Source organism: Acinonyx jubatus, chromosome C1 (assembly GCF_027475565.1).
Source record: "Acinonyx jubatus isolate Ajub_Pintada_27869175 chromosome C1, VMU_Ajub_asm_v1.0, whole genome shotgun sequence".
Lineage (NCBI taxonomy): Eukaryota > Metazoa > Chordata > Mammalia > Carnivora > Felidae > Acinonyx > Acinonyx jubatus.
Window position 1 is genome coordinate 30,630,755 of NC_069381.1, and position 26,877 is coordinate 30,657,631.

The 26,877-nt window shown below is 45.8% G+C and overlaps 1 protein-coding gene across 1 annotated transcript; it reads right to left on the reverse strand.

Annotated features, from left to right (window-relative positions):
* Positions 1–166: 166 nt before the first annotated feature.
* On the reverse strand, positions 167–26,877 carry PPT1 (palmitoyl-protein thioesterase 1). Its single transcript, XM_015086852.3, has 9 exons — positions 26,720–26,877; positions 22,423–22,532; positions 22,073–22,200; positions 21,692–21,762; positions 19,799–19,901; positions 5,631–5,721; positions 4,283–4,381; positions 2,918–2,989; positions 167–1,709 (listed from the first exon to the last, which is right to left on the reverse strand). The coding sequence occupies exons 1-9, from the start codon at positions 26,841–26,843 to the stop codon at positions 1,587–1,589; spliced, it is 921 nt and encodes a 306-aa protein (XP_014942338.2). The 5' UTR covers positions 26,844–26,877; the 3' UTR covers positions 167–1,586.

A 26,877-nucleotide genomic window follows, 5' to 3' on the forward strand; every position in this document is an offset into this window, starting at 1 on the left:
ATTTGCTGTATAGAGATTCATACTTTTTTTGAAGTAAACTCCACCCCCAACATGGGGCTCAAAACTCACAACCCCTAGATCAAGAGTCACATGTTCTGACTGAGCCAACCGGGCGCCCTGAGGTGTATGTAAGAATATTGAAAAGAAAGAAAAAGGACACTAAGGATAAGAAACTATTCTTTATTTTAGACAATGTCATAAAACTTTTTTCATGTTCCCCCACTTGTTACCCTTAATCCTCATCTTTTAGTTGAGAAATAAGGCTTGAGAAAGGTGAGGGGAAAGTCATAAAGGGTAAAGTTTGCAGCACTAACAAGGTGCTTCCCTCCTGCATAGCTATCATATCTCAAATTGGCATTCTGGAAGAACAGTCTTCCAGGAAGTGCTGATAGGTTTTCTCCAGGTGGGGAGGGGGCGGCCAAGATGTCCATGCTCCGTGTGGGAAACAGTAGATTAAGGTTAGTTTTCTTTACTCTAAAAACAAGAATTCTGAGTCATTAATGTTCGAATGTGAGTTGCTCTCCAACAGGAGAAAAGGTGTATACAGTGTTCCCCAAACTTTTTGAGCAAATCATCCTTTTTTTCATCAAATACATCAGATATAGTTTACAGCGTACTGATAAATACGGTTTTTTGAGATGGGAATTAGCCTGATCTCTTCCCATTTTTCCTCCCATTGTCTGCTAACACCAGCAACAGAGTGCCTCTAGAATCTAGACCACTGGTCATACTGAGAAAGGACAGGTTAATCAAGGATGGAATGGGAAGAACCAGCTGCCTTGTCATTTTTCATTTCTACTTGTACATTGTTTTTAAATTCAAGTATAGTTGACATAACAGTGTTATTGCTGCTTGTACAATTTTTTCACTCCCCTAAGTTAAGCAAGATGTACACCCCCCTTCCCTCCCTTAAGTAATCCAGTTGGGTGCCACTTCCCTCCTTTTGTGATAGAGCACCTAATTCATCACTACCTGAAGGGACAAAAAGAGTGCTACTGAGACCAGACGGTGGCCTAGCAGAACAGATCATATGCTACCACAGGACAATATACTGAGAAAAGAGAGTAGCCTCAAGAAATCCTGCAGAAACATTAAGCAATACTTTAAAAAGCGCTGGTTGAATTGCCACCAGCAAAATTGAGAGAGCATTTATGGTCACCTCGGGCCTGGATCCCGGCTACCTCTTGGCTTGAAATGCGGCTAGGTTTTCCTGAACAAGGTGTCTGCCTTTAGACTCTAATTGCTTTAGTTTCAGCCTCTTCTGGGCCTGGGCACAGTTCTGACACTGATCTGCAGCAGACTCTGTTTCCTAAGACAGCCTGACCACATTGAGGGGTTGTAAAATAATCTCCATGCATGGTTATTAACTAATTAAACTTGCATTCAACACCATATGCTGATAGGATGAGGCAAAGGATAAGGTTCGAATCTTAGATCTTTCTGAGCAGGGCATGTTAGGTGATAAGTAGAGGGAAGGATTAGTTGCAAGCTGGATGTGAGCTCAGGCTGAGGCATGAGGGGAACTGTCTCCTACTGGTTCAGAAGCGCTTGGGGCTCCCTGAGCTCTGACGCAAACTACAAGGGTTTCATTCAAGGAAAGGTATGATGTGGGCATAAAACCATGCTTCCGACAGTTGAAGATGGTCCCCTTCTACAGCCAGGAACACTAGCTGGCCAGCATCGTCCATTTTCTTTAGCCCCAGGCGGTCCTGCAGAGAGAAAGGCCATAGTTAGTCAAGAGGCCTAATGAAAAGTTTTACAGTTAAAATAGAAAGAATGTTCGTTGGCGAAAAATGCCCAAAAAGCAGTCTCTGCCCTGCGTAGTAAAATTTAGCTGTACTATCTGTCGAAAATGCCAAAAAGGATACCTCCTTCCAGTTTTCCTCCTAAGCATTCGAAACACACATGTAATTGAGACTGTTGTCTGGAGTTCTATATTCTTTCTGAAACTTTCCTAAAGCTTCTGGAGGACCACCTATGTGGGTGGGCAAGCCACAGACAAAACTGCCTCAAAATGTCAGTTAAGTGAGACTGAGCCAAAGACAGGAAAACATTAACTTAAAACACAGCCAACCCTTCAATAACAAACCTCAAGACGCTTTCCCATCCTGCAGTTGAGGATGGCATTACCCACGGTGCCACAGAACACGTACGGCCGGGAGGACGGGCAGTCGACGGTGCCGGAGTGTTGCTTGTAGCTTACCATCGGTTTGGCTTTCACGATAGGGAGGTTCTTAGTTGTAATCTCCAAAGCTCAACAGACCCCAGCTTCCCTTTCCTTTGATCTCACCCAAGCTGGGGCACCAGATGCAGGAGAAAAGCTAAGAGAGGAGACCACTGGCCTCTGAAGGCAAGTGGTGCAGACAACACTTGTGACTTTTGGGAGAGTCCCAACAGCATGGAAGGCTCCAGAACTAAAGGTCATGAAATGGTGCGACCTCTGCTTGAGAAACAGCGGGGGGCCTACTGCGCTTCTTCGGGCTCCTGCAGGAGCTCCCCCGGTCACCGCCCTAAATTTCAAGATGGGACTTCGTATCTGTTCATGTTTTAAAGTAACACCTCTCCTATGTTTTCATGATGCACGGGGGATTCTTGGATTTGCACCCTGCACAGCAGCAAAAGAAGCCAGTTCTGAACCTTTTTATCAGAAGGAAGGAGCTGGAGATGATGTGACCGTTGCGCATACTTGAAAACCACGAGGTACAGGTCTTTCATTTGGGATCTACATTTCTGTAAACCGGCGCCTGATAAGCTGGTGTAACAATCAGCACCCTAACAAGCCTCACCCGTATCAAAGCCGGATGCTTCCGGGCACCCACAGCTCCCAGGTGTACGGGACCGGGTCTATCACCAAAGAACCTAGCAGCTTCAGGAACCAGAAGCGGAAAAAAACAGCACCCTTCTCCTCCCCAGTTACCTGTGTGTACAGAGTGGTCTCCTGCAAGGGAATGGTTTCCTTGGCTTGGCCACTTCGGTAAAATCCAAACCACTGCAGGAGACGAGGAAGAAAGGTCAGATCAGATACACAGCCACACACTGTCAGACTGAGACTGGCTGGTCGTTAAGATAACCAACAGTATCACAAAGTTGTAGCGAAGAATAAAAATAGAGTCTATCTGAGTCATCTCTTTTTCAGGGTGGATCCTGAGGGAGGAGTTCATCTTTCCCAAGAACTTTCTAATTCTCCGGAATTCCTGTTTCCTACAATTACTGAGCACCTATGCTGTGAAAATCCTCGTGCTAAATTCCACACCCGGGAAAAAAAAAAAAAAAAAAATATATATATATATATATGGCCCCTGTTCTCAACAGTCTACGGAGGCACAGAAGCAACTGTGTAGCACAAGGACCAGCAAACTTTTCTGTAAAGGCCAGATACAAAGTATTTGAGGCTTTAAGGGCCACATGGGTACAACTACCCAGTGCTACCATTGTAAACAAAAGCAGCCACTGACGATATTTTAAAAAGGAATATGACTAATAAATAAAATTAAAACTGAATATGGTTGTATTCCAATAAAGGTTTGTTTATGGACCCTGAAATATGAATTCATATAATTATGTCATCAGATATTTTGATTTTTTTTCTAACCATTAAAAAGTGGTTCATGGGCCATACAAAAGCAGATGGCAGGCTGGATTCGGCCAGCAGGCTGTAGTTTGCTAGTCCCTGGTGGCCTGACATAATGTGATGATTCTGCAAAAGAGAGAGCAAATTCTACTTGGAATAGGGATGGCATCCTGGATGGAAGAAGTGACCACTTGAGCTTGGCCTTGATAGATGAATAGGAGCTCATCAGGTGGAAAAGCCCAGGGAAGGGAACTCTAGAGACTAAAAAGCATGAACAAAGGCAAGTAAAAGAAACACAGGCCAACTCTGGGTCACTTCAAGAAGTACAAGATGGCTTGATCCTAGTGTATGAAGCGGGTAATGAAGGAAGACTGAGTTGAAAGGACAGGTCAAGGCAGACCTTGCGTGCCAACCTCAGGGATTTACAGACTTTGGGCTGGTGGTTTGGGTCACAGGTCTCTTGGAAAATGTGGTAAAAGCATTAGACCTTTCTTCAGAGAACACAACTTCATAATTTTGCAAACAATTTCAGGTGGCGGGGGTTCCAGCCCCCAGTGCCCCAGTTCTAGACCTCAGGTGAAGACGCCCTAAGCTACACAAGAGGTGGCGGAAAGAGACTGAAGGTTTTTCCCCCAGAAGGCAGCTGTTTTTTAATACCATTTACTCCTTCGGTCTCCTGGCATGTTTTGCTGTGCCCATACAGTGTCTCACCTCAGAATCCACTGGGTCCACAACGGAATCATTCAGGAATTTCACCATCACAAACTTCTTCAAAGCCATCAGGTTTCTCTTGTAGGACTCATTGACACCCTGGAGGAAAGGCCAGCAGTATTTCAGGGACAACATCATCAGGTTCCAGCAGGGATGTTAAAGCCTTTCAGTGCTCTGCTCTCCCCGACCCTGGGCCACCATATTTCTTTTCCATGGTATGGACTGCTTTTCCAGCTCCCTGCCCAGAATGTATCTTGTACAGCCTTTTCTTACCATCCTATCTGACAATACCCCAACCAACCAGAGCACACAGACGCCAGAGGCCATGAGTCTGTCACTGCACTCTATAGCCATCCATCACACAGGTTAAAGGCTACTACCCAGAGAAAGCCAAGGCAAAATGAGAAACTACACATTCTGAGTGGCTCTGCAATACTACTCTGTTTCTCCCCTACTGCCCTTCAAATTTTGTTTTTAAAAAACAAAAATCGGGGGCACCTGGGTGGCTCAGTCCGTTGAGCATCTGACCTCGGCTCAGGTCATGATCTCACAGTTTGTGGGTTCGAGCCCTGCGTTGGGGTCTGACAGCTGACAGCTCAGAGCCTGGAGCCTGCTTCGTATTCTGTGTTTCCCTCGCTCTCTGCCCCTCCTGCTTGTGCTTTGTCGCTCGCTCTCTCTCAAAAATAAATAAATATAATTTTTCAAAAACAAAAATGGGCACCTGGGTGGCTCAGTGGGTTGAGCATCTGATTCTTGATTTCAGTTCAGGTCACAGTCTCTGTGCTGAGCATAGAGCCTGCTTAAGATTCTATCTCTCCCTCTGCCCGTCCCCCTGCTCACATGCACATGCGCGTGCTCTCTCTCAAATTAAAAAAAAAAAAATTTAAAAACCCAAAAATTTCGAGATAAGCCCGCTATAAATTGAGCCATGTAGTTTACCAGAATCGCTCAAACCAAGCTCATGCCTGGGACCCACTCCGCAGTCTCTCTTCTAAGTAAATCTTGCTTCCGAGAAAATCTGACCCCAAAGGGACCCACTAGGAAGGCTTCCCTCAGTAAGACAGCAGCTGCGAAGTTCCACTTAAGCCAGCCAGCAACCTGCTGAGCTTACCCTGCTTCTTCAACACAAGGAAAGGAAAAGGACCTACAGGGAGAAAGCCAGAAGAATCTCAGCCTTCCTAAAAGGAAACAAAGTTCAGAAGAGCATTGCCTCCCAAAAAGCAGAACTTCTGCTTCCCAGGTTCTGCCCAGGATACGTTGGGTAAACAGTCACAGCTGATCTGTTTGTACTGCCCCAGAAGCAAAATGAATGCACAGCTACGGATGGCAGCCTGGGATGGGTGCTTACTCTCTCCTGGTTAATATCTGCCAAGAAGATGCTGTGGTTGCGGTACATGTCCTCCTTTATGGGGTCGTGCCAGTATTCTGCTTGCACCAGCCTGCAGGAAGAAGAAGGAATGAGTGAAGGGGACCGAGCTGCAGGTCAGTCAGCGCACTGGGTGCATGCCCCTGTGCCTAGGGGACCGTGCACAAAGAGACTTCAAAAGGACGAAAGATCGGAGCCGCCAAGTCCCAGGCCTGGCCCGTAAATAGAGCAGACAAGCCTTCCACTGATGAAACAGTTCAAGAGCCCCATGAACAAGACACCGGAGGCAAGGAAGTGCTACTTAGCACGATACAAGAGTCCCACAGAGTTAGGAAAAGGACTCCTCAATATTGGTTTCACCACGGCCGTGAGCCCTACCACACTTATACCTCCAGGTCAGGGTGGCACAGGCTGTCCCGCCCACAACCCCACCTCCTTCACCCTCCTCTGCTTCCCATTCCTCCCGAGAGACTCAGCCATCACCACCTCTGTCTCCTCTGCACCCAACCATCCCATCACTCTCTCTTCATCCACCTTGCCATCCTCAGGCTGGGAGGGAGGTCTAACCTTTCAATCACAAAGCGTTTTTCCTATCGTTGACCGATGACACTAGTGTGCAGGATTCTGGTAGGTCACACGATTTTTAAAGACAAAAGGCAGGGATCTGGTGTTGTTTATAGCATTAGTTCAGACAGGTTTTCACGTCCTTTTACTTTCCCTCCAGTCTCTCTGCTTCCCCTCCCCTCCGGGCCTTCCCCCACCCACGCTGACCCCTCCCCAAGTCCTCCCTGCAGGCACTTCCACTCAGTTCCCGTATCCACACCAGGATCCACACCGCAGCATTTCCACCGAGAGCTGAGCATGAACCTGACGGGAGAAGTCCTCTGGGGCAAAGGAGGAGTCAGAACACAGGTGGGGCTCTGTAGCCCAGGCTGGCAGAGGAAAAAAGAAACATTTCTACACCACGAGCTCTCCAGCCTGAGTGGAAGAGCTGCCTCGGAGGTGATGATCCAGAAAGTTCCACTCAGCAGAGCAGGAGGGCATGAGAGCCCAGTGGAAGCAGCAGAGGTCAGCGCTCCTCACGCCCAGGGCAGGTGCGACTGAGGTCAAAGGGGGGCGCTGTCAGCCCGTCGGCAGTCAGAGGGATGTTCTATAATTTCTTTATAAATGTTTGGGAAGTGGGGCGCCTGGGTGTCTCAGTCAGTTAAGCGTCCGACTTCGGCTCAGGTCATGATCTCACGGTCTGTGGGTTCGAGCCCCGCGTCGAGCTCTGTGCTGACGGCTCAGAGCCTGGAACCTGCTTCGGATTCTGTGTCTCCCTCTCTCTCTGCCCCTCCCCTGCTCGTGCTCTCAATGTTTAGTTTTCACTGATTTTTAAACATGTGATGAACTCCGACCACTTACGAAATACTGACATCGGCACTGGTGTAACACTGTGGTCGCTCACCCTGTGCGAACTGGCTCCCTGTCCCCCCAAGGACGACTAGCTCCCTCAGCAGCGACACGCTGGCTGGCGCTCAGCAGGACGGCTCTGCCGAAGGGAAGGGACCGAGACAGGGATGCCAGACAAGCTCCAAAACAAGTCGGCTGGCGCTGAAGGAGGGGTAGGATGTGGAGATGTGAGCAGAAGGGAAGGCAGGACGGTGAGAACAAGGGAAGAAGCTTCAGGAGTGGGTGCTCAACAGTGTCAAATGCTCAGAAGCAGTGAGCCTGAGCACACACACGTCCACACAGGCGGCCAGAGTTCCTTCAAAAAACGGTAAGTGAGGGGCACCTGGGTGGCTCAGGCAGTGAAGCGTCTGGCTCTCGGTTTGGGCTCGGGTCATGATCTCACCGTTCGTGAGTTCGAGCCCCACGTCGGGCTCTGTGCTGACAGAGCAGAGCCTGCGTGGGATTCTCTCACTCCCTCTCTCTCTCTCTGCCCCTCCCTGCTGGTGCGTGCTCTCTCTCTCAAAATAAATAAATAAACTTAAAAAAAAATTTTTTTTTTAAATGTCAAGTGAATAAATGCAAATGTCTTTGGATCTTGCCAGACCAGGTTCCGGACACCCAGAATGACAGCGGGGAGCCCAATGGCTGAAAAGGCGGTAGTCCAAGGTCACCTTTTTGTGTGAAAAGGAAACAGAGCTAAGAAGGGGCAACAGGAAGAAATGAAGGACATTTGGTTTGCGAGAAGCTGGGTGCACAGGCAGCAGTGGGGGGAAGGGCCTGAGGCTGAGCAGAAGCTGAAGTGCTGCGGGAGGTGGAGACGTGGGGGGAGGCGGACGGTTCTTCAGGAGGCAGAGAAGAAACATGGGCTCGTACTATTATCACCTCCTTTGCACCAGTGAAGGGCCAAATTCAGGGAGGTTAAGCACCTCTCTCAAAACCGCTACACAGTCACAGACAAGGTAAGCTAGGAGCCTAAATCTGTCTGAGTCCACACTCTTTCCAATGCAGCCCGCTCACGAGGCTGTCAGCGCCCCAGAAGTTGGAGCCTTTTTTTCCATCTTTCTGTTTTTAACGTTTATTTATTTTAAAGAGAGAGAGGAGGACAGAAGATCCAAAGCAGGCTCTGTGCCGACAGCCAGGAGCCCAGTGTGGGGCTCCAACTTGCAAACCATGAGATGGGTGACCTGAGCCAAAGTCGGGACACCTGACTGAGCCATCCAGGCACCCCCCCCCACCCCCTACTCCCCACCACCCCCAGTTGGAGCCTCTATCCCTGAGGCCTGCTCTAGCCACTGTGGCTTAGAGACAATAGTAGAAGCATGAGTACAGCACTTACATACACTGAGCCTCTTCTAAGCACTTGACATACATTAACCTATTTAATCCTGACAAGAATTCCATAGGGGAGATGCTATTATTAGCCTCGTATTTACAAATGAGGCAGCCATACCCAGAGTGATTAAGCAGCTTGCCCGAGGTCGTCCTGCTGGGAGGTAATAAAGCCAGAAGAGCCTAGCAGGCAGTCTGGCCCCCCAAGCCTTGCTCTTAACCACGATACATGCGTACTGTCTCTGCGGACTGTGGGGTGCACACAGCACCCACAGCCGTGTATTGCACAGACCCAGGTTGGAATCATGGGTATTTGCCTCTCTTAGCTGGATTATAATTATATTTTTTAAGTAATCTCTATGCCCAACACTGGGCTCGAACTCACGACCCCGAGATCAAGAGTCGCAGACTCTTCTGCCTGAGCCAGCCAGGCGCCCCTTGAGCCGGATTCTTTGCAGGGTTGTTGTGAAAATTAAACAAGAGCCGTAAAGCTCGGTAGTGTGTCCACGCGTGGCACAAATTCCACAAAAGGTAGTGCTCTCAGACCTGTCACCATCCCCTTCTGTCCCTCCTCTCCCACGCTCTGAAGCCAGCTGCTTACCAGCAGGCTCCCGCAGAGTCCACAAGGGGAAATGCTGCTCAAGTCCTAGAGTAAGAGGAACACGCGCCTGAAGGGGAGCGAAAGGAATGCAGCAGAGCGTGCGCTGAGGGGATGGCCAAACGCTAAGAAGGTCTGATCTAAATCACAAGATGAGTTTTGGTAGAATCTGACAATAATTTAAACTCCAGATGAAGGGCACAGTGAAACCGTCTGACTTCAGCTCAGGTTGTGATCTCACAGTTTGTGGGTTCGAGCCCCGCGTCGGGGTCTGTGCTGACAGCTCGGAGCCTGGAGCCTGCTTTGGATTCTGTGTCTCCCTCTCTCTCTGCCCCTCCCCCACCCAAGCTCTGTCTTTCTGTCTCTCTCTCTCTCTCTCAAAAATAAGTAAACATTAAAAAAAAATTTTTTTTAATAAATAAACTCGAGATGAAACAATAAAAGTCCAAGCACAGCCAAGACTTGAAGAGGAACTGGGTAAACGTTGTTATAGTAACTGAAGTAGTGTGGTCGCTGGGTGGAAATAGACAAATAAGCCAATGGAACAGAAGCGCAGCCCAGAAACAGACTCAAGCATAGAAAACCCCAGGTAGATGAAGAGCATGAGAATAAAAACAAAACGTTTTAAAAAAATGAGAGGAAAATATGGGGAGAAAATATGGGGAGGAGAATAGCTTTGTGCATCAGTCAGAAGGACTGATAAAGTGGCCTGAATCCAAGTCAGAAGGCACTGCCCCAGATGCTGGTTGTACAACACTGTGAAGGTACTTAATGCCCCTGAACTGTACACTTAAACATGATTCAAACAGGGGGCGCCTGGGTGGCTCAGTTGGTTAAGCATCCGACTTCAGCTCAGGTCATGATCTCACAGTTCGAGAGTTCGAGCCCCACATCGGGCTCTGTGCTGACAGCTCAGAGCCTGGAGCCTGCTTTGAGTTCTGTGTCTCCCTCTCTCTCTGCTCCTCCCCCGCTCATGCTCTATCTCTCTGTCTCTCTGTCTCTGTCTCTCTCTCTCCTTCAAAAATAAATAAAAACATTAACAAATTTTTTAAATGATTCAAATGGCAAATTTTTATGTTTTATATATAATATAAACATATTATATATAAACATCTATAAACATATATATGTTTTACCACAACTTAAAAAAGTAATGTAATACACCCAAACCCAATGAATTATACACTTTAAATGAGAGAACTGTATGGTATGTGAATCGTAGCTCAATAAAACCATCTAAAAAACCAAACTGCAGTCAGCTGAGCATCCAACTCTTGATTTCAGCTCAGGTCATGATCTCATGGTCATGGGACAGAGCCTCATGTGGGAATGGAGGCTGCTTATTAGGATTCTCTCCCCCTTCCTTTGCCCCTCTCCCCCTAGTGCATGCCCCCATGCACTGTCTCTCTCTAAAAAATTAAAAATTAAAAAAAAACTAAAAATAAAATAAAAAACCTGTTACATGAAACGAAGACAGCATAAGTAAAAAGATGACCCACGGGCTGGGAGAAGTTAAGTGTAACATACCTAACAAAGAAAGGCTTAGTATTCATAATACGTGTGCACATGCGTGTATATACTTACAAATCAGTAAGAAAAAGAGCATCCAACAGAAAAACGGGCAAAAACTAGAATAGGCAATTCACAGAAAAGGGACACCCGAGCAGACAACAAATGTGAACAGATGTTCAAGCTGTCCAACAGCACATACAGATTGGAATGCAAAACCATTCTGCACACATCTGACTGACAGACATGTGACATAGGATCAAAAGTTAGTAAGACGAGGGGCGCCTGGGTGGCTTGGTCAGTTAAGCATCCAAGTCTTGATTTTGGCTCAAGTCATGATTTCTCAGTTCGTGGGATCGAGCCCTACGTCGGGCTCTGCACTAACATCACAGAGCCTGCTGGGGATTCTCTCCCTGCTCCTCCCCTACTCGCACGCGCACGTGCTCTCTCTTTTGCACTCACTCTCCCTCTCTCCCAAAATAAATAAACTTTTTAAAAAATTATGTTTATGAAGCATTTTATTTTTTTTAATGTTTCTTTTTGAGAGAAAGAGAGAGAGAGAGAGACACAGAATCTGAAGCTGAGCTGTCAGCACATATCCTGACATGGGACTCGAACTCACAAACTGTGAGATCATGACCTGAGCCAAAGTTGGATGCTTAACCAGCTGAGCCACCCAGGAGCCCCAGTAAATAAATAAACTTTAAAAAAAAAAAAAAGACTGGAGAAAACAGGAACACTCACACTCTGTTGGTGGGAACAGAAATTGGTACAACCACCTTGGCAATACCCAGTCAAGCCTAAAATGCACATGCTAACCACCAAAACAGCAGCTCAGTGCACTGAGTGTTTTCGAAGTACTGTTACTATGTTAAACACTCTACACCTATTAACTCATTTAACCTTCTTTACAATTCGTAAGGTATACTTATTGCTCTGTTTTACAGATGATGAAACTAAAGCAGAGACGTTACGGAGCATTCCCCAAATTACCCAATGAATCACTAAAAGTCTACATGTGAATTCTGCTAGTAAATTCTTGTACGAGGACAGCTAAGTAATAGAAAATACATATATTGGTCTCCAACCCCGGTTCCTGGCACAGAGCTCCTAAAACCTTGTAACTTCCTAAGTGTTATGTAAGAATACTGGGAGCATCTTTTGTCCTACTCAGGAGGCTCTGGGTGGGCTCCTAGGTGGTTCCTGGAAGGGGCTGGTCACCAGAAAGACCAAACCTCCACCTGAAGCTCGGGATTTTCAACCCTGCTCCCCATTCTCCAGAGAGAGGCTGGGGGCTGGAAATGGAGTTAGTAACTCTGAAGTAGGCGTTCAGAGAGCTTCCAGGCTGGTGAACACATCCACACCAGAAGGGTACCCACCCCAGCTCCTGTGCTTGGGACCCCAGCGCTCCCAGACCCCACCCAGTGTATCTCTTCATCTGGCTGTTCAACTGTATCCTTTATCATACCCTTTAATAAACTGGTAAACATGTCTCCTTGAGTTCTGTGAGCCGCTCTAGCAAATTAGTCAAACTAAGGAGAGGGAACCTCCACTTTGCAGCCAAGTCGGACAGAGGTTGTGGGTAACCCGCAGACCTACTACTGGCAATGGGCATGTGGGGGGTTGGTAGGCTTGTGGGAGCCCTTCACCTGCGGGATCTGACGCTACCTCCAGGTAGACAGTGTCAGAATTGAGTTAAATTGTAGGACACCCAGCTGATGTCACAGAGAATTCGTCGGTGTGGGAAAACCACCACACATTTGGTGACCGGAAGTGAAGTGTCCTGTGTGAGTAGAGTAGTGGTGTAAAAGTAAAGGAGACACGCAGGAAGATAGACTGGGCTTTTCAACACAAGGGTGTTCTCTCAAAGTTGTTTGTTATAATGAGAAACTAGAAATGCCAAAACGTTTGTAATATGGAAATCAATACACTGTGGTAGTCACAGAATACAGAATGCCATGGAGCAGTCAAGACGAATGAACTAGGGTGCCTGGGTGGCTCAGTCGGTTAAGTGTCTGACTTCAGCTCAAGTCATGATCTCTCAGTCCATGAGTTCCAGCCCTGTGTCGGGCTCTGTGCTGACAGCTCAGAGGCTGGAGCCTGCTTCAGATTCTGTGTCTCCCTCTCTCTCTGTCCCTCCTCTACTCATGCTCTCTCTCTCAAAAATAAACATTAAAAAAAAAAAAAAAGACAAATGAACTAGATGTATATGTAACCACATGTTTAGATCTCAAAAACATAATATTGAGTGAAAAACTCATTTGCAGCATAAAGTGCACAAGATATTCATAACATTTTAAATATATAAAATAATACTATTAAGGATAGATATGTATATAAATATACAAAATATTTTTAACGGACAGAATTTTTTCAGTTTTATTTATTTATGTTGAGGGAGACAGAGACGGCAGGCGCGGGGGAGGGGCAGAGAGAGAGAAAGACAGAGAATCTCAATCAGGCTCCGAGCTGTCAGCACAGAGCCTGATGTGGGACTCGAAACCACAAATTGTGAGACCATGACCTGAGCCAAAACCAAGAGATGGACACTTAACCGACTGAGACACCTGGGCGCCCTTCTACTACTCTAATTTCTTGACAATGGTTGTCACCAGAGAAGGAGGACAGAGAACGGAACCTGGCAGAGATGTGTAGAATTCAGTGTTATCTGAAATGTTTCAGTTCTTAAAATATCTGAGACAAATATGACAAAATATTAATTTTAGGTCTCAGATTACATTACTCCTTATACTGTTTTGAACAGTTAAAAAGTGCCTAAGGGAGCTTCAGTGGCTGCCTCAGTATTTCCAGAAAAGGGGGTGGCAAGTTGAGGGTGAAGGCATGGGCACAGTGGGACACCTGTGGATGAGCGCTCTATGAGAGCTGCTGGGGGCAGAGGCCCTGCCAAGCACTGGGCATGCAGGGCTGAAGGCCGCGGACCAAGGGGAGCGCCACTTAGGAGAGCAGAGCTGGCCCAGAGGAAGAGGAGAGGCCAAGGCTCAGGCCAGGGCAACAATGCAGTATTCCCTGGGGCAGGGATGAGCACAGGATAGCAAGGTGGAAACTGGAAGAAGGAGAAATCCAGGAAGGGCTGCCAGCTTCTCAAAGGGGAACTAGAAGGCAGACTTCACATCCACAAGGTGAGAGAGAACGGTCACCCTCACCATTCCTCACTGCTGCCCGCACTGAGCCTGGCCAGGGGCTGGTGCGGGAAAAGGCCTCCCTCACTAGCTTCCCAGAGTACTCCATTAAATCTGCTTTGCTAAGGCTGAATGATCTCAACAGTGTAGAAGACATCTTGAGGGGTCCCTGCCTAAGTCAAAATCAACCCTCCCTTGTCTGGGAACTGTATCCTTCCTGCCCTGCCCCTCCTGGTTACAGGGGCAAGTATAACTGGTATGTAAGGTCCCACTTCTGTGGCCACAGTCGATGACAGAGACCTGACCTGAGCTGGGGCATGGTCCCTTCCTCAAGAATCTGGATTGGGACAGAAGATTCCAGCCTTGCCTGAGATAATAACCTAAGCAGAGATTATTAAAAACTTAGAAGCTGGGGCACCTGGGTGTCTCTGTCGGTCGAGCATCCAACTCGGCTCGATTGGTCGAGCATCCAATCTCATGGCTCAGGTCGTGATCTTAGTTAGGGTTTGTGAGTTCAAGCCCTGCATCGGGCTCTGTGCTGACATCGCAGAGCCTGCTTAGGATTCCCTCTCTCTGCCCCTCCCCTGCTCAATCACTCTCTCTCTCTCTCAAAATAAATAAACTTAAAAAAAAAAAAAACACCCAAAAACTTGGAAGCCGGGCAAGGCCACCTTTTGCCATGTAGGTGGCCAGAGAGGCTGGTGTGCGTGGAGAGAGGCAGCAGCAATGCCAGCTGGACACAGATGGACCTGGCTGTCTGTGACTCCCATTCCTTGATTCTAGAACCTCTGAAACCTTGAGTACCAACAGACTATGAACTACTTTAAAAATTTACTTTGATTTGGTTATTCGCCTGCAACGAGAATCCTTCTGGGTACAAAGGGCAGCCTAGGAACATACTGCCAGGAGAACACAGTCTCCTTCTGTCCCTTTACGCCCTCACCTCCCCCTTCCCGCCTCTCTACTGGGACTACCTGCCTCTTTAAATCTCATACTGACCATCTGCTAACCGGAGATATACATAGAAATATAAAATAAACTTTACAAAGAAAAAGCAACCCCATAAAATTAGAGAAGTATCAATCTGTAAATGAACTGGTGAGAACTCAGAATCCATTCCCCAGGGAAACCATGTGATACATGCTGAGATGTATCCTGGCTTGCAGTCTAGTTCAGCTACATTATGAAACGTATCTCGTGTCATTCCACTTCTCTCCATCTCATTGAGCGTCCACACCACCAGCACCTCTTAGCAAGACGCTGCAACAGCCCCTGCTTTTCCTCTACCCACTTTCCAATCTGCTCTCTACAAAGCAGTGGAGACCTTCCAAAAACATGGATCGGGCCATGTTATTCCCTTGCTTAAAACCTGCCAGTAGCTTCTCCTGATGTTTTGAAGGAAACCCAAACTGCCGACGTGACCTGCACGTCCCTGCCGATGTAGCCCCTGCCAACTCTCCCGTCTATCACTAAACTTGCTGCCAGGGCCTAGAACGAGCCCAAGGTGTCCCAGGATCAGGCCTTTGTGCCCACTGTTCCCTCCGCCTGATGGCTCTTCCCTTAGCTCCTCCTGTGCTCCCTTTCATCTTTCAGATCCCGGCCTCAATACCTATTCTCCAAAGACCATTTTGTCCAGAGTAGATACGGCCTCCACTACCCTCCGCCACTGCATCCTGTTTCTTTCCACCACGGCCTTAGCACTGTTAGGGGTGGTCCCTGCCTCTGTTCACTTGGAGCCTCCTTTTCCCCACTGACAGGTTACTGCATGACAGCAGGGACCGTCATTGTCTCATTCTCCCTTTATCTGCCAGACCTACCACAGGGCCTGGCAAACTGCAGTGCAACAGCTGATGGAATTATGAATGGAATGCTTTAGAACTGCAACTAAAAGAAGACAAAACCACTGCAATACTTAATAAATAACAGAAACAGGAAGTTCAAGTTGAATAAATACTTTAAACACAACACCACTAGTGGTAACAGCCCAAACCTGCCTACTTGGTAAGAACTGAGCACGGCACTGAATTTCTGTGCAGGGAAGTATTACCACGTACTCCATGCTGGGGAAGAGGAGGAGGTTTGAAGACATACTAGGCCACGTAACTAGACGGGATAGAACTGAGTGTCTCCCAACAGGTGCCTAGAAAGAGGGGCATTCTTTTTTTTCTCCCATGTCTGAAGAGGTCTTTATTTTCCCTTCACATCTGGTTGCTCCTTGAAGGTTGGGCATAGAATTCTAGGATGGAAATCACTCTCCCTTAAAACACAATGGTACTGTGGGTGCGTGGGTGGGGTACCTGGGTGGTGCAGTTGGTTAAGCATCTGACTCTTGATCTCAGCTCAGGTCATGATTTCACAGTTTGTGAGTTCGAGCCCCACATCAGGCTCTGTGCTGATGGCGTAGAGCCCGCTTGGGATTCTGTCTCTCCCTCTCTCTGCCCCTCCCCTGCTTGTGCTCACTCACTCTCCCTAAACAAATAAATGAATACATTTAAAGAATTAAAAAAGAACACAAAGGTACTGGGTGGCTCAGTTGGTTAAGCATCCGACTTCAGCTCAGGTCATGACGTCACGGATTGTGAGTTTGAGCCCCACACTGGGCTCTGTGCTGACAGCTTAGAGCCTGCTTGGGATTCTTTCTCCCTCTCTCTCTGTTCCTCCCCATGCCCTCATGAATAAATACACATGTACATAAATAAGGACACAAAGGTACTGCATCACTGCCTTCTAGCTAGCAGTGCTGCCGGCAGGAGGGGCGGTCAGTAGTACGGATTCTGTGGGCGGCCTCCCTGGGGTCTCCTCTTTATCCCGGTGCTCTGAAATTTCACAGGAGCGTACCTCAACGTGAATCTTTTTTCACTGTTGCCCTAACCACTTAGCGAGCCCTTTCTGTCTGGAAACTCATGTCCTGTCGACCGGAGAAATTTTCTTGTATTGCTTCTTTGATAATTCCAATCCACCCTTTTCCTCTGGATGACTTTCAGAACTCCTATGGGTCAGAAACTGGACTTCCCAAACAGCTAAAGGTCTTTCATTTTGTCAGTTCTCTTTTTTTTTCCTTTTAACCTCTTTGAGTTTTTGTTCTAATTTCTAGGAGATTTCCTCAAGTGCATATTCCCATATTGCGCTCACATTTTTGTTGTTGTTGTTTATTTTTAATTTCCAGGATCTCTCTTTTACTCTCTGATTGGTGGTTTCATTCACATTCTTTTCTGGTGCCCTGGATTATAATTCTTTATCTCCAAAGATAATAATTATAGGTTTTGTTTTTTTTTTTTTTTTAGGTTTTCTTTGGCTCCTTGAACTGCTATCTTTTCTTTCTAAGTTGCTTTTTATACTTTTTGTTGGTTTTGGTCTGTCTTTCACCTTAGAAGCTTTCCTCAGATGTCTGACTGGGGGTCCGGGCTCATGGTTTATACAGACACCACAAAAGCTGACTGGAGGCTCCTCATGTGAGAACAGAGCCTACCTCCTGGTGGCTTCACCTCAGGGGGGTCAAGAGGAATCCTATCATCTTGGAGGATTCCAAAACATCAACCTGTAGATCTTTTCTCTGGGGCCAGTCAGGTTTTCCAGAGACGGGCCTGCTGCTGAACAACACCCTAGCAGGTAAGAAGCCTCAATGCTACCATTCTGGGAACTGAGTGGGAGGGAAGGGGGAAGGCGTGGGTTTTCTATGTGGTGTCTTACCACCATCCTGTGCCTGTTGTCTCAGAGGCTGGCACTTCTCTAGTTAAATTGCTCCAGAGAATAAATTTTGCTTTTTTTGTCACAATGGGGGAGGAGCAATCACTTGGATGTGCACTCACGGGAACCGGCGGTTTGATCATTCCTTATATAGAAAAATTTTTCCCCAACAAAAAGTCCTGTTTTTAGCCCCAGGCACTTATCTCTACCTTCCAAAGGATCTTATGCACCTCATTCCTGACCCTTTCTGGAGCTATAAAAAGTGAATCTGTTCCCTTTTTGTCAGTGCATCCTTCTATAGACATACAAGGTTTCAACATTTTCTGCTAAAACAATTATCACTCATTCATCTGCTTTCTTTTAAAAACATGTTGACATCTTTTATTGTCTCTTCTCTCCTGTTTTCTCTGCCCTTGTGGGTTTATTACTTTTTATTCTTTTGCTACTAGTTGATTATTATTCCAGTAAAAGGAGGAAGTGAAGACAAACACATCAATCTACCACTTTTAATCAGTTACATGTGACTGGCTCCCCGCCATGACTGCTCATTTATAGTCACTAATAATTCTGATTGCCAAGGGTTGTATTTGGTTCACAAAAGAAACACAAAGAAAGAAAACGTTGAATTTTTCTGAGGCATCTGGGCAAGAGTTAGAAGAATAATAAGTAAAGAATAAATAACAATGAAGTTTAAAGAAGTCACACATATCCATGAGCAGAGAGAACACGTAGAATATAGACAATCGAGCTGTGACTAGTCAAAACAGTTAGGGGTAAAGCTTAGCAGAGGTTTGAGATGCCTAATGGAAAAGGGGGTGGAGACATAGAAGTATCTTAGTTTCAGGGTGCCTAGCTGGCTCAGTCGGTGGAGCATGTGACTCTTGATCTCGGGGTCATGAGTTTGAGCCCCACATTGGGTGGATTTGAGAAAAATAAAATAAAATCTTAAAAAAAAAAAAAAGTATCTTAGTTTCTTTCACTGACCACCAGGTGGCACTACTGACCCAACACAGCTTTGTCGCTGTGCATGTAGCCAAAGGGTAGGAAAGGAAGAGAGAGCTAGCCGTAGTTGTTTCCATATGTGAGTCACTGGCAAGGCTGAACCCTGGAAAATGGCTTCAAGGAAGTGTTGTATTGAAGAATTGGTATTAGACAAGAATGATATGCTTTGAAAACCTATAGGGTAGGGGCGCCTGGGTGGCTCAGTTGGTTGACTGGCCGACTTTGGCTCAGGTCATTATCTCGCGGTCCGTGAGTTCGAGCCTCGCGTCGGGCTCTGTGCTGACAGCTCAGAGCCTGGAGCCTGTTTCAGATTCTGTGTCTCCCTCTCTCTGACCCTCCCCCGTTCATGCTCTGTCTCTCTCTCTCTGTCTCAAAAATAAATAAACGTTAAAAAAAAAAAAAAAAAAGAAAACCTGTAGGGTAGCTACCAGAGCCATACTAGTCGATGCCAAATCTGTTATTGTTTAGAATACTCCACACCTACTAAATCCAAATCTAATCTCTGATCCCAGGAATGAAGCCCCAGGATCCATTTTAATGAATTTCCCAGGAGTTCTGATGTACAATTTAAGTTTGGAAACAATTGAAAAGAATACACTCCAAAAGTGATTCTGTACATTTTTAAATATCCAAACACATCTGAGTAGTTGCAAACACTGACATAGGAGGCTAAACCCTCGTTACTGACAACACAAAGAATCTGTCCTCCAAAATATATACGGTAATTTCTTGGGCTTGGGATTTTTTTTTTTTTTCAACGTTTATTTATTTTTGGGACAGAGAGAGACAGAGCATGAACGGGGGAGGGGCAGAGAGAGAGGGAGACACAGAATTGGAAACAGGCTCCAGGCTCTGAGCCATCAGCCCAGAGCCCGACGCGGGGCTCGAACTCACGGACTGCGAGACCGTGACCCGGCCGAAGTCGGATGCTCAACCGACTGTGCCACCCAGGCGCCCCTTGGGATTTTTTTAAAGGCTCTTTTGTTAGTTTTTTTAAGATGGAAATTTATTTTGTTTTTAATTACATTCTTTCTATATTAAAAAAAAAATACCCTAAGAAAACCCTGGGTGGCTCAGTTGGTTAAGTGCCTGACTCTTGATTTTGGCTCAGGTCATGATCTCACAGTTTGTGACTTCGAGCTCCATGTTGAGCTCTATGCTGATGGTGCAGAGCCTGCTTGGGATTCTCTCTCTCCCTCTTTCTCTCAAAATAAATAAAATAAACTTTATATATATGCATATTAAAAGAATACCCTCCCTTCCTTTTTAAAATTAGTATTAAAGCAGTTTTAGGTTTACAATATAACTGAATAGATAGCACAGAGATATTTAAAAAAAGCCTCTCATTTGAATATCACTGGCCCCTACTCCTGGAATCACTGCTACCATGAAAGTCAGCATGATATTTTCATGCAATGACAGTTCTGTATCTTTTTTTAGCCAACCATACATACCGTTCTTGAACAGCTTTGTTGTAAGCCCCAACATTCAGTGTTTTTCTGATCAAGTCACAGATGTGAGAGCTCTCCCCTGGGCACCGAGGGAGTCCATAAACACCTACAACAGCAGAAGCCAATTATCCATTCTTTCAAGAATTGTGTACTGAGTAACTACTATGTGCAAGGCACTGTGAGGAACAAAACAGACCTGAACTAACCTCTGATCTTGTTCACTTATTCCTCAAGAAAATATGTATTGAGGGGCACCAGGGTGGCTCAGCTGGTTAAGCGTCTGACTTCGGCTCAGGTCACAGTCTCACGGGTCATGGGTTCGAGCCCCGCATCAGGCTCTCTGCTGTCAGCGCAGAGCTCACTTTGGATCCTCTGTTCCCCTCTCTCTCTGCCCCTCCCCTGCTTGCTCTCTCTCTCTCTCTCTCTCAAAAATAAACACTTAAAAAAGAAGATAACGTAGAGCATGCATACCATAACCAGCTTCCCCCTGACGCTCCTATACTCTTTTCTGCCTAAGGACCTTGGCACCGGCCGTTCCCTGGTAGATGTATTTCCTCTCTCACTGCTTCAGTGGTTGGACTCATTTCATCTCTCAGGTCGGGCTTCGGGAAGTCACATCCGACTCCCCTAACTCAAGTAGTGCCTAACCCCAATTCCTACCCTTCCCCCAGTTATACCTTCCACCTTCATCATCCTCATCAATAACATTTTCAGGGTTTCCCGGCATAGTTCTAACCATATGTCGGCAATAATTCATTTAATCTTCATGACCATGAAGAGAGGAAATCATTATTTGTACCATATTACAGATAAGAAACTTCTAAACAGGAAGATGAAATACTCTGCCCAAGGTTAGATACGAAGTGCTAAGAGTCAGGATATGAACACAGGCAGTTTGGCTCTAGAGCCCACACCTTTAACCACTGCCCTGTCTCTTAAGTATTATCCTATTTTTTTTTAATGTTTATTTATTTTGAGAGAGAGGGAGAGCAGGCATGTGCATGACTGGGGGAGGGGCACAGAGAGAGGCAGAGAGAGACATGGGGCTCCAACCCACAAACCGTGAGATCATGACCTGAGCCTAAACAGAGGGTTGGACGCTTAGCTGACTGAGCCACCCAGGGACCCCCTGTCCTATTTTTTTTTTCTTGATCATAGTTTTCACTCTCTGTGTTTATTTATTTCCTTGCTTCATTGTCTATTTCTTCCCTACCCCCCAACTAGAATGTTAATTTCCTGAAGACAGGGACCTTGTCTGTCTTACAGATTTTCAATACATGTTTGTTGACTGAATGAATGATAAGGTTTTTACCAACATGCATTTGAATAACACTTGTGTTTTTTAAAAACAAGGAGCATGGGTGGCTCAGTCAGTTAAGCATCTGACTCGCGATTTCGGTTCAGGTCATGATCTCATGGTTCGTGGGACCAAGCCCCATGCTGGGCTCTGTGTTGACAGTGCAGAGCCTGCTTGGGATTCTCTCTCACCCTCTCTCTCTGTCCCTCCCCAACTCATGCACACGCGGGTGTGCGTGTGTGCTCTCTCTCAAAATAAATACACTTTTAAAAATAAATAAACAGGGGCGCCTGGGTGGCTCAGTCGGTTAAGCGTCCAACTTGAGCTCAGGTCATGATCTCGTGGTCTGTGACTTTGAGCCCCATGTCAGGCTCTGTGCTGACAGCTCAGAGCCTGGAGCCTGTTTCAGATTCTGTGTCTCCCTCTCTCTATGACCCTCCCCCGTTCATGCTCTGTCTCTCTCTGTCTCAAAAATAAATAAACGTTAAATTTTTTTTAATATAAATAAATAAATAAATAAATAAATAAATAAATAAATAAAATCAAGTGGTGGTGTGGATTAGAACAGAGAAAAAAGGAGACAAAGAGGCCAAGGTTACCTTGATGTTGTCCCCCAACCGAGATCAGATTGATCATGGGTGGTGACGGGCATCTCTGAGCCACTGCCCTCCTGGGGGAGAAAAGGATTATCAGATGGAAATTTATCATCAACCACCAACTTCCCAGATGAAGTTACTTCATTCCCTGTGATTCCCCAAAGCCAGGGAGTGTCAGGATTTCCCCCAGATGGCCAAACAAATCCTTATTCTTTCACAGAAAATAAAGTTCCATAAAGCTTTTTACATGGAGACATCTTAGAATAGTGTTCCTTCCAAGATAGATGAAGAGCTCAAAAGAGTTAGAGGAGTGGCTAGATCTGAATGAAAGAAAAAAAAATTCAATCCCACGTAAGTCGTATGACATCACCGAACAGGACTTACAGAAATTGGCCTCCCTGGGAGAATCCCATAGCATTGTAGCCTTGCTGTAATTTAGGGTCCTTAGCCAGAATCTGACACACTGTTGTTACTTGGGAATTGACATTCAAGAAGAAGCTGTTCTCCACATCCTAAAAGAGGAGCCACAGGGGAAGGATGGGGATGAGAACCACCACTGGTGTCTTCTCTAAGAAGGCAAATTTGTTTCGTTGGAATCTGCACACAAGCCACTCAAGAGTTAAAGTATCATTGCAAGATTTGCTGCTAAAAATGCAAGACAAAGCATTTTAATAGTACATTCTATGAAATCAGTCAGCAAACCTTCAAAGGAACAGAGCTGTGAAGGGCCTTACCTCCATCAGGGTCTTCCCAATCTCTAAAGATAAGACATAAATTCCAGGTATTTTCTTCTCAACCATTTTTTTAATAGCACCCATGCTTAAGGGATTACAACAGCTGTCTCCTAGACAACAAAGACAATGGCAGATATTCATGAACCAGGTTACATAGTTTTTAAAAAGTTTTAAGCTTCAAAGGGCATTATAAAGAATGTGAAACATGACATGTCTGGGTGGCTCAGTCGGTTGAGCGTCTGACTTCAGCTCACGTCATGATCTCACGATTTGTGAGTTCGAGCCTCGCATTGGGATCTGTGCTGACAGCTCGGGGCCTGGAGCCTGCTTCAGATTCTGTGTCTCCCTCTCTCTCTGCTCCTCCCCTGCTCACACTCTGTCTCTCTCTCAAAAATAAATAAAGATTAAAAACAAAAATTTTTCTTGAAGTGAAACATACAGAATGGGAGAAAATATTTGCAAAAGGAAAAAAATAAAAAGGGAGAAAATATTTGCAAATCATATATTTGATAACGGTTTAATACCCAGGATACACAAAGAACTCTTACAACTCAACAAGAAGTTAACCTAATTTAAAAATGGAAAAGGGACTTGAACAGACATGTTTCCAAAGGAGATATACAAATGACCAACAAGCATATGAAAACACGTTCAACATCACTGATCATTAAGGAACTGCAAATCGAGGCACCCCGTGGCTCAGTCAGTTGAGCGACCGACTTTGGCTCCGGTGGTGAGCTTTGAGCCCCGCATCAGGCTCCCTGCTGTCAGCACTGAGCTGGCTTCTGATCCTCTGTCCTCCTCTCTCTCTGCCCCTCCCCACTCTCAAAAATAAACACTAAAATAAATAATTAATTTAAAAAAGGAAATGCAAATCAAAACTATAATGAGATACCACCTCACACCCACTAGGATGGCTTTAATTTAAAACACTGGAAAGTAGCAAGCAAGGATGTGGAGAAATAGGAACCCTTGTACATTGCTGGTGGAAATGTAATATGATGCAGCCATCGTGAAAAGTTTGGTGGTTCCTCAAAAAGGTAACCCTAACAATTACCATAGGATGCAGCAATTTCCCTTCTAGATATCTACCCAAGAGAAATTAAAACATGCCCATACAGAAACATGTACCTCAATGTTTACAGCAGCACTATTCATAATAGCTAAAAGGTAGAAGTGACACAAATGTCCACCAATGGATGAGTGGGTAAACAAATTGTGGTAGACACATACAGCGGAATATTATTCAGCTGTAAAAAACAAAAGAAATACACATGCTACATACATATGTACATATGCTACAATGTGGATGAGCCTAAATTCACATTAAATTCACACTAAATTCACATTATTATAAGTGAAAAAAGCTAAACACAAAAGGTCACATAATGTTTGATTCCCTTTATATAGGATATATCTAGAACCAGCAAATCCATAAAGACAGAAAACAGATTGGACATTGGACATTGGACAGGAAGTGTTGGGAGTGGGGAACAGAGTGGTTACTTACGGGGTACAGTGTTTTCTGGGATGATGAAAAAAACTTGAAACTAGAGAGGAGCGCTGGTAAAACAATATTATGAATACACTAATTGCCACTGAATTGCATACCTTAATATGGTTAATTGTAGGTTACATGAATTTCACCTCAAAAAAAAAAAAAGACCATTTTTTGCGTGGCTCGTGTTTTCTCAAGTAATAACAAACTTCAAAAGCCCACACAATACAGTTGGGACACCGAATTCATAACTGAAAAGTAAGCAGAGGTGCATATTACCCTGCCTTATCATTTGGAACATTTGGGGTTAGTAGAGTCAAGAGCACTTAGGAATCAAACTCAAGGACTAGGACTAGGGAAAGAAAAGTGAAACGCCTAGGGCACAAAATTTCAGGAGGTACTCACTCGCAGGTTCGTGCAAGTGCTGACCCTGAACTTCTACGAGCTAGAAAGTGAGTGCCTTCTTAACTTTTGCAATGTAGGGGTCTCCTTGCCTCGTCCTACTCCCAGCCCTGTTTCTTTTCCTGTTTCAAAGAACTAAAACCAAGAACTGGAAGAAAAGTGACTGGCCGCTCAGTTGGAGAAGCAGGCTGAGATCATTTTCCATTTTGAGCTTACTCATCCCATTTCTAACTTAAGAGGAACCTTAAGAATTCATTTTTAAAGAAGGAAAAGCTGAGGCTTAAAGCATCCTCTATTTGTCTCATAATAACTTCTTTTAACTCCACTGTAGTAGCCCTGGAACCCAGCACAGAGCTTTGAGAAAACTGTTTATATTTGCTGACTGTAATTCCTCTTCAGGGTTTTCTTTCTTTCTTTCTTTCTTTCTTTCTTTCTTTCTTTCTTTTCTCTTTTTTTTTTTAACGATTTCATTTATTTATTTACTTACTTTAATTTGTTTTAGAGAGAAAGAAAGAGTGTGAGCGGGAGAGAGGGGCAGAGGGAAAGAGAGAGACTCTTAAGCAGGCTCCATGCCCAGTGCAGAGCCCAAGACCGGGCTCGATCTCATGACCGTGAGATCGTAACCCGAGCAGAAATCACAAGTCAGATGCTCAACCAACTGAGATAGCCAGGCACCCCCAAAACTGCTTTTGTTAAGGTTATTAGTGATCTTCAGATTGCTAAATCCAATAAGCAGTTCTCACTTGACCTGTTGATAAAATTCCATGCAGCTGATTACTCCCTTCCTCTGGAAACATTTTCATTGGACTTCCGGGACATTGCACTCTTCTGACTTTCCTCCACCACCACCGTCTCCTTCGCTAGTTTCTCCTCCTCTCAACCTCCAAATGTTGGCAGCGCCTCAGGCCTCAATCTTTACACCTCTTCTCTCCTCTGTGTACACTCGCTCCCATGATCCTGCTCAGTCTCATGGCTTTAAATGCCAGCCACACACTGAAGGCTCCCAACATAAATCTCCGACTTGTATTTCTGTCCTAGACTCCACACTCCAAATGGCTCTACAACATCTGGATGTCTAACAAGCATCCCAAATCTAGTAAGTCCAAAAGCAGACTACCGATCTTCTCCCCACCCTAAATTTGCTCATCGTACAGGCTTCCCCATTTTGGTAAAATGACAACTTCATCCTTCAACTTGTCCAGCCCCCAACCATGGAATCATCCTTGACTCCTTTCTTTCTTGCTCATCCCAAATCTAATCCGTTAATAAATCCCATTGGTTCCACCTTCAGAAGATACACAAACTTTGACCGCTTCTCAATATCTCCCCTATTACTATATTGTTTCAGGCCACCACCATCTCTTGTTTAAGTTGTTGCAATTGCTTCCTAACTTGTCTCCCTGCAAATGTCTGTGTCCCTCTACAACCTATTCTTAATATAGCAACTAGAGTGGTCCTTTTTAAAGTGTAAGTCATATTATGTTACTCAAGTGCTCAAATCCCTCAAGGGCTTTCCAACTCATTGTAGCCAACTCCCTTTGTAGGCCCCAGCATCCCCATCCACCCCAACCTAAACCCCTATTTTCTTCTCCTTGCTCACTCAGTTCCAGCCCCGCTGACCTGAATGTTGTTCCTCCAACATATCAAACATACTTCTGCCTCAGGGCCTTTGCATTTGCTGTTCCTTCTACCAGCTATCCACAGGGTATCCTCCCTCATCCACTTCAGCTCTTTGCACAGATGTCACTTTCTGGGTGAATCTTTTCCTGACCCTGCTTATAAAATTGCAAGCCCCCATCTCCATTTCTCTCTCACTCCCGGCTTTACTCTTCTCCATTGCATTTGCCACCATTTTATTTAAAACATATTACATGTTTTAGTTATTTCTTTATAGTCTATGTCTCCCCCTGTAAAATAAGTTCAGAAAGGGCAAAGACTTTGGTCTGTTTAGTTCACGGTCTTATCTTCGGCATCTAGTAGGTGCTTAATAACTACGTGTTAAATGGAAACATGAACCTTAGGTACGTAACAAATCTCTATTCAATGTGCGAATGAATAAAAGGATGGATGTCCTGGTCATGCAGCCACAGCCAGGGCTGCCTCAAGTGCCAGACGCTGCACCCTGACGCCAGCGCCGTGAGAATTAAGCAAGAACCGCCCAAAATACCCTAACGCAGCGCACGGATCTCTGCCAGAGCTCACCAAAAGACAGCCCCTTCTCCTCTCTCCCTTTCCAATGCAGAGGAGCCCCCCCCCCCCGCCAAATCCTAAGACGTCGGGCCAGCCTGGTGCTGTGCGACCACGGTCCTCGCTCTCCACCTCGCACTCTGCCGATGCGAACAGAGGTTGGGAAAGAGGAGTCGCCAAACCCTCCTGCTTCTCTTCTCCCTCACTCACCCATCCCATGCCAGATGACCAGCGGCAGCGGCACCGGCGGGTCGAGATGCCCCAGTGCCGGTGCCGCGCAAGACCCCGGCAGGAGAGCGACGGCCAAAAGCCACAAACAGCTGGGCGACGCCATCTTGACCCAATCACGTGACCGCGCTCCCGGGGCC

Bases quoted from the DNA above. Each gene is read 5' to 3' on its own strand.
- PPT1 (XM_015086852.3), bottom strand. From the start codon at position 26,843: ATGGCGTCGCCCAGCTGTTTGTGGCTTTTGGCCGTCGCTCTCCTGCCG. The intron at 22,201-22,422 runs GTAAGGCCCTTC...CTCCTCTTTTAG, and splicing joins TTGGGAAGACCCTGATGGAG to GATGTGGAGAACAGCTTCTT. The intron at 5,722-19,798 runs GTATGTATGGTT...TTCTTCCTGCAG, and splicing joins AACAAAGCTGTTCAAGAACG to GCTGGTGCAAGCAGAATACT.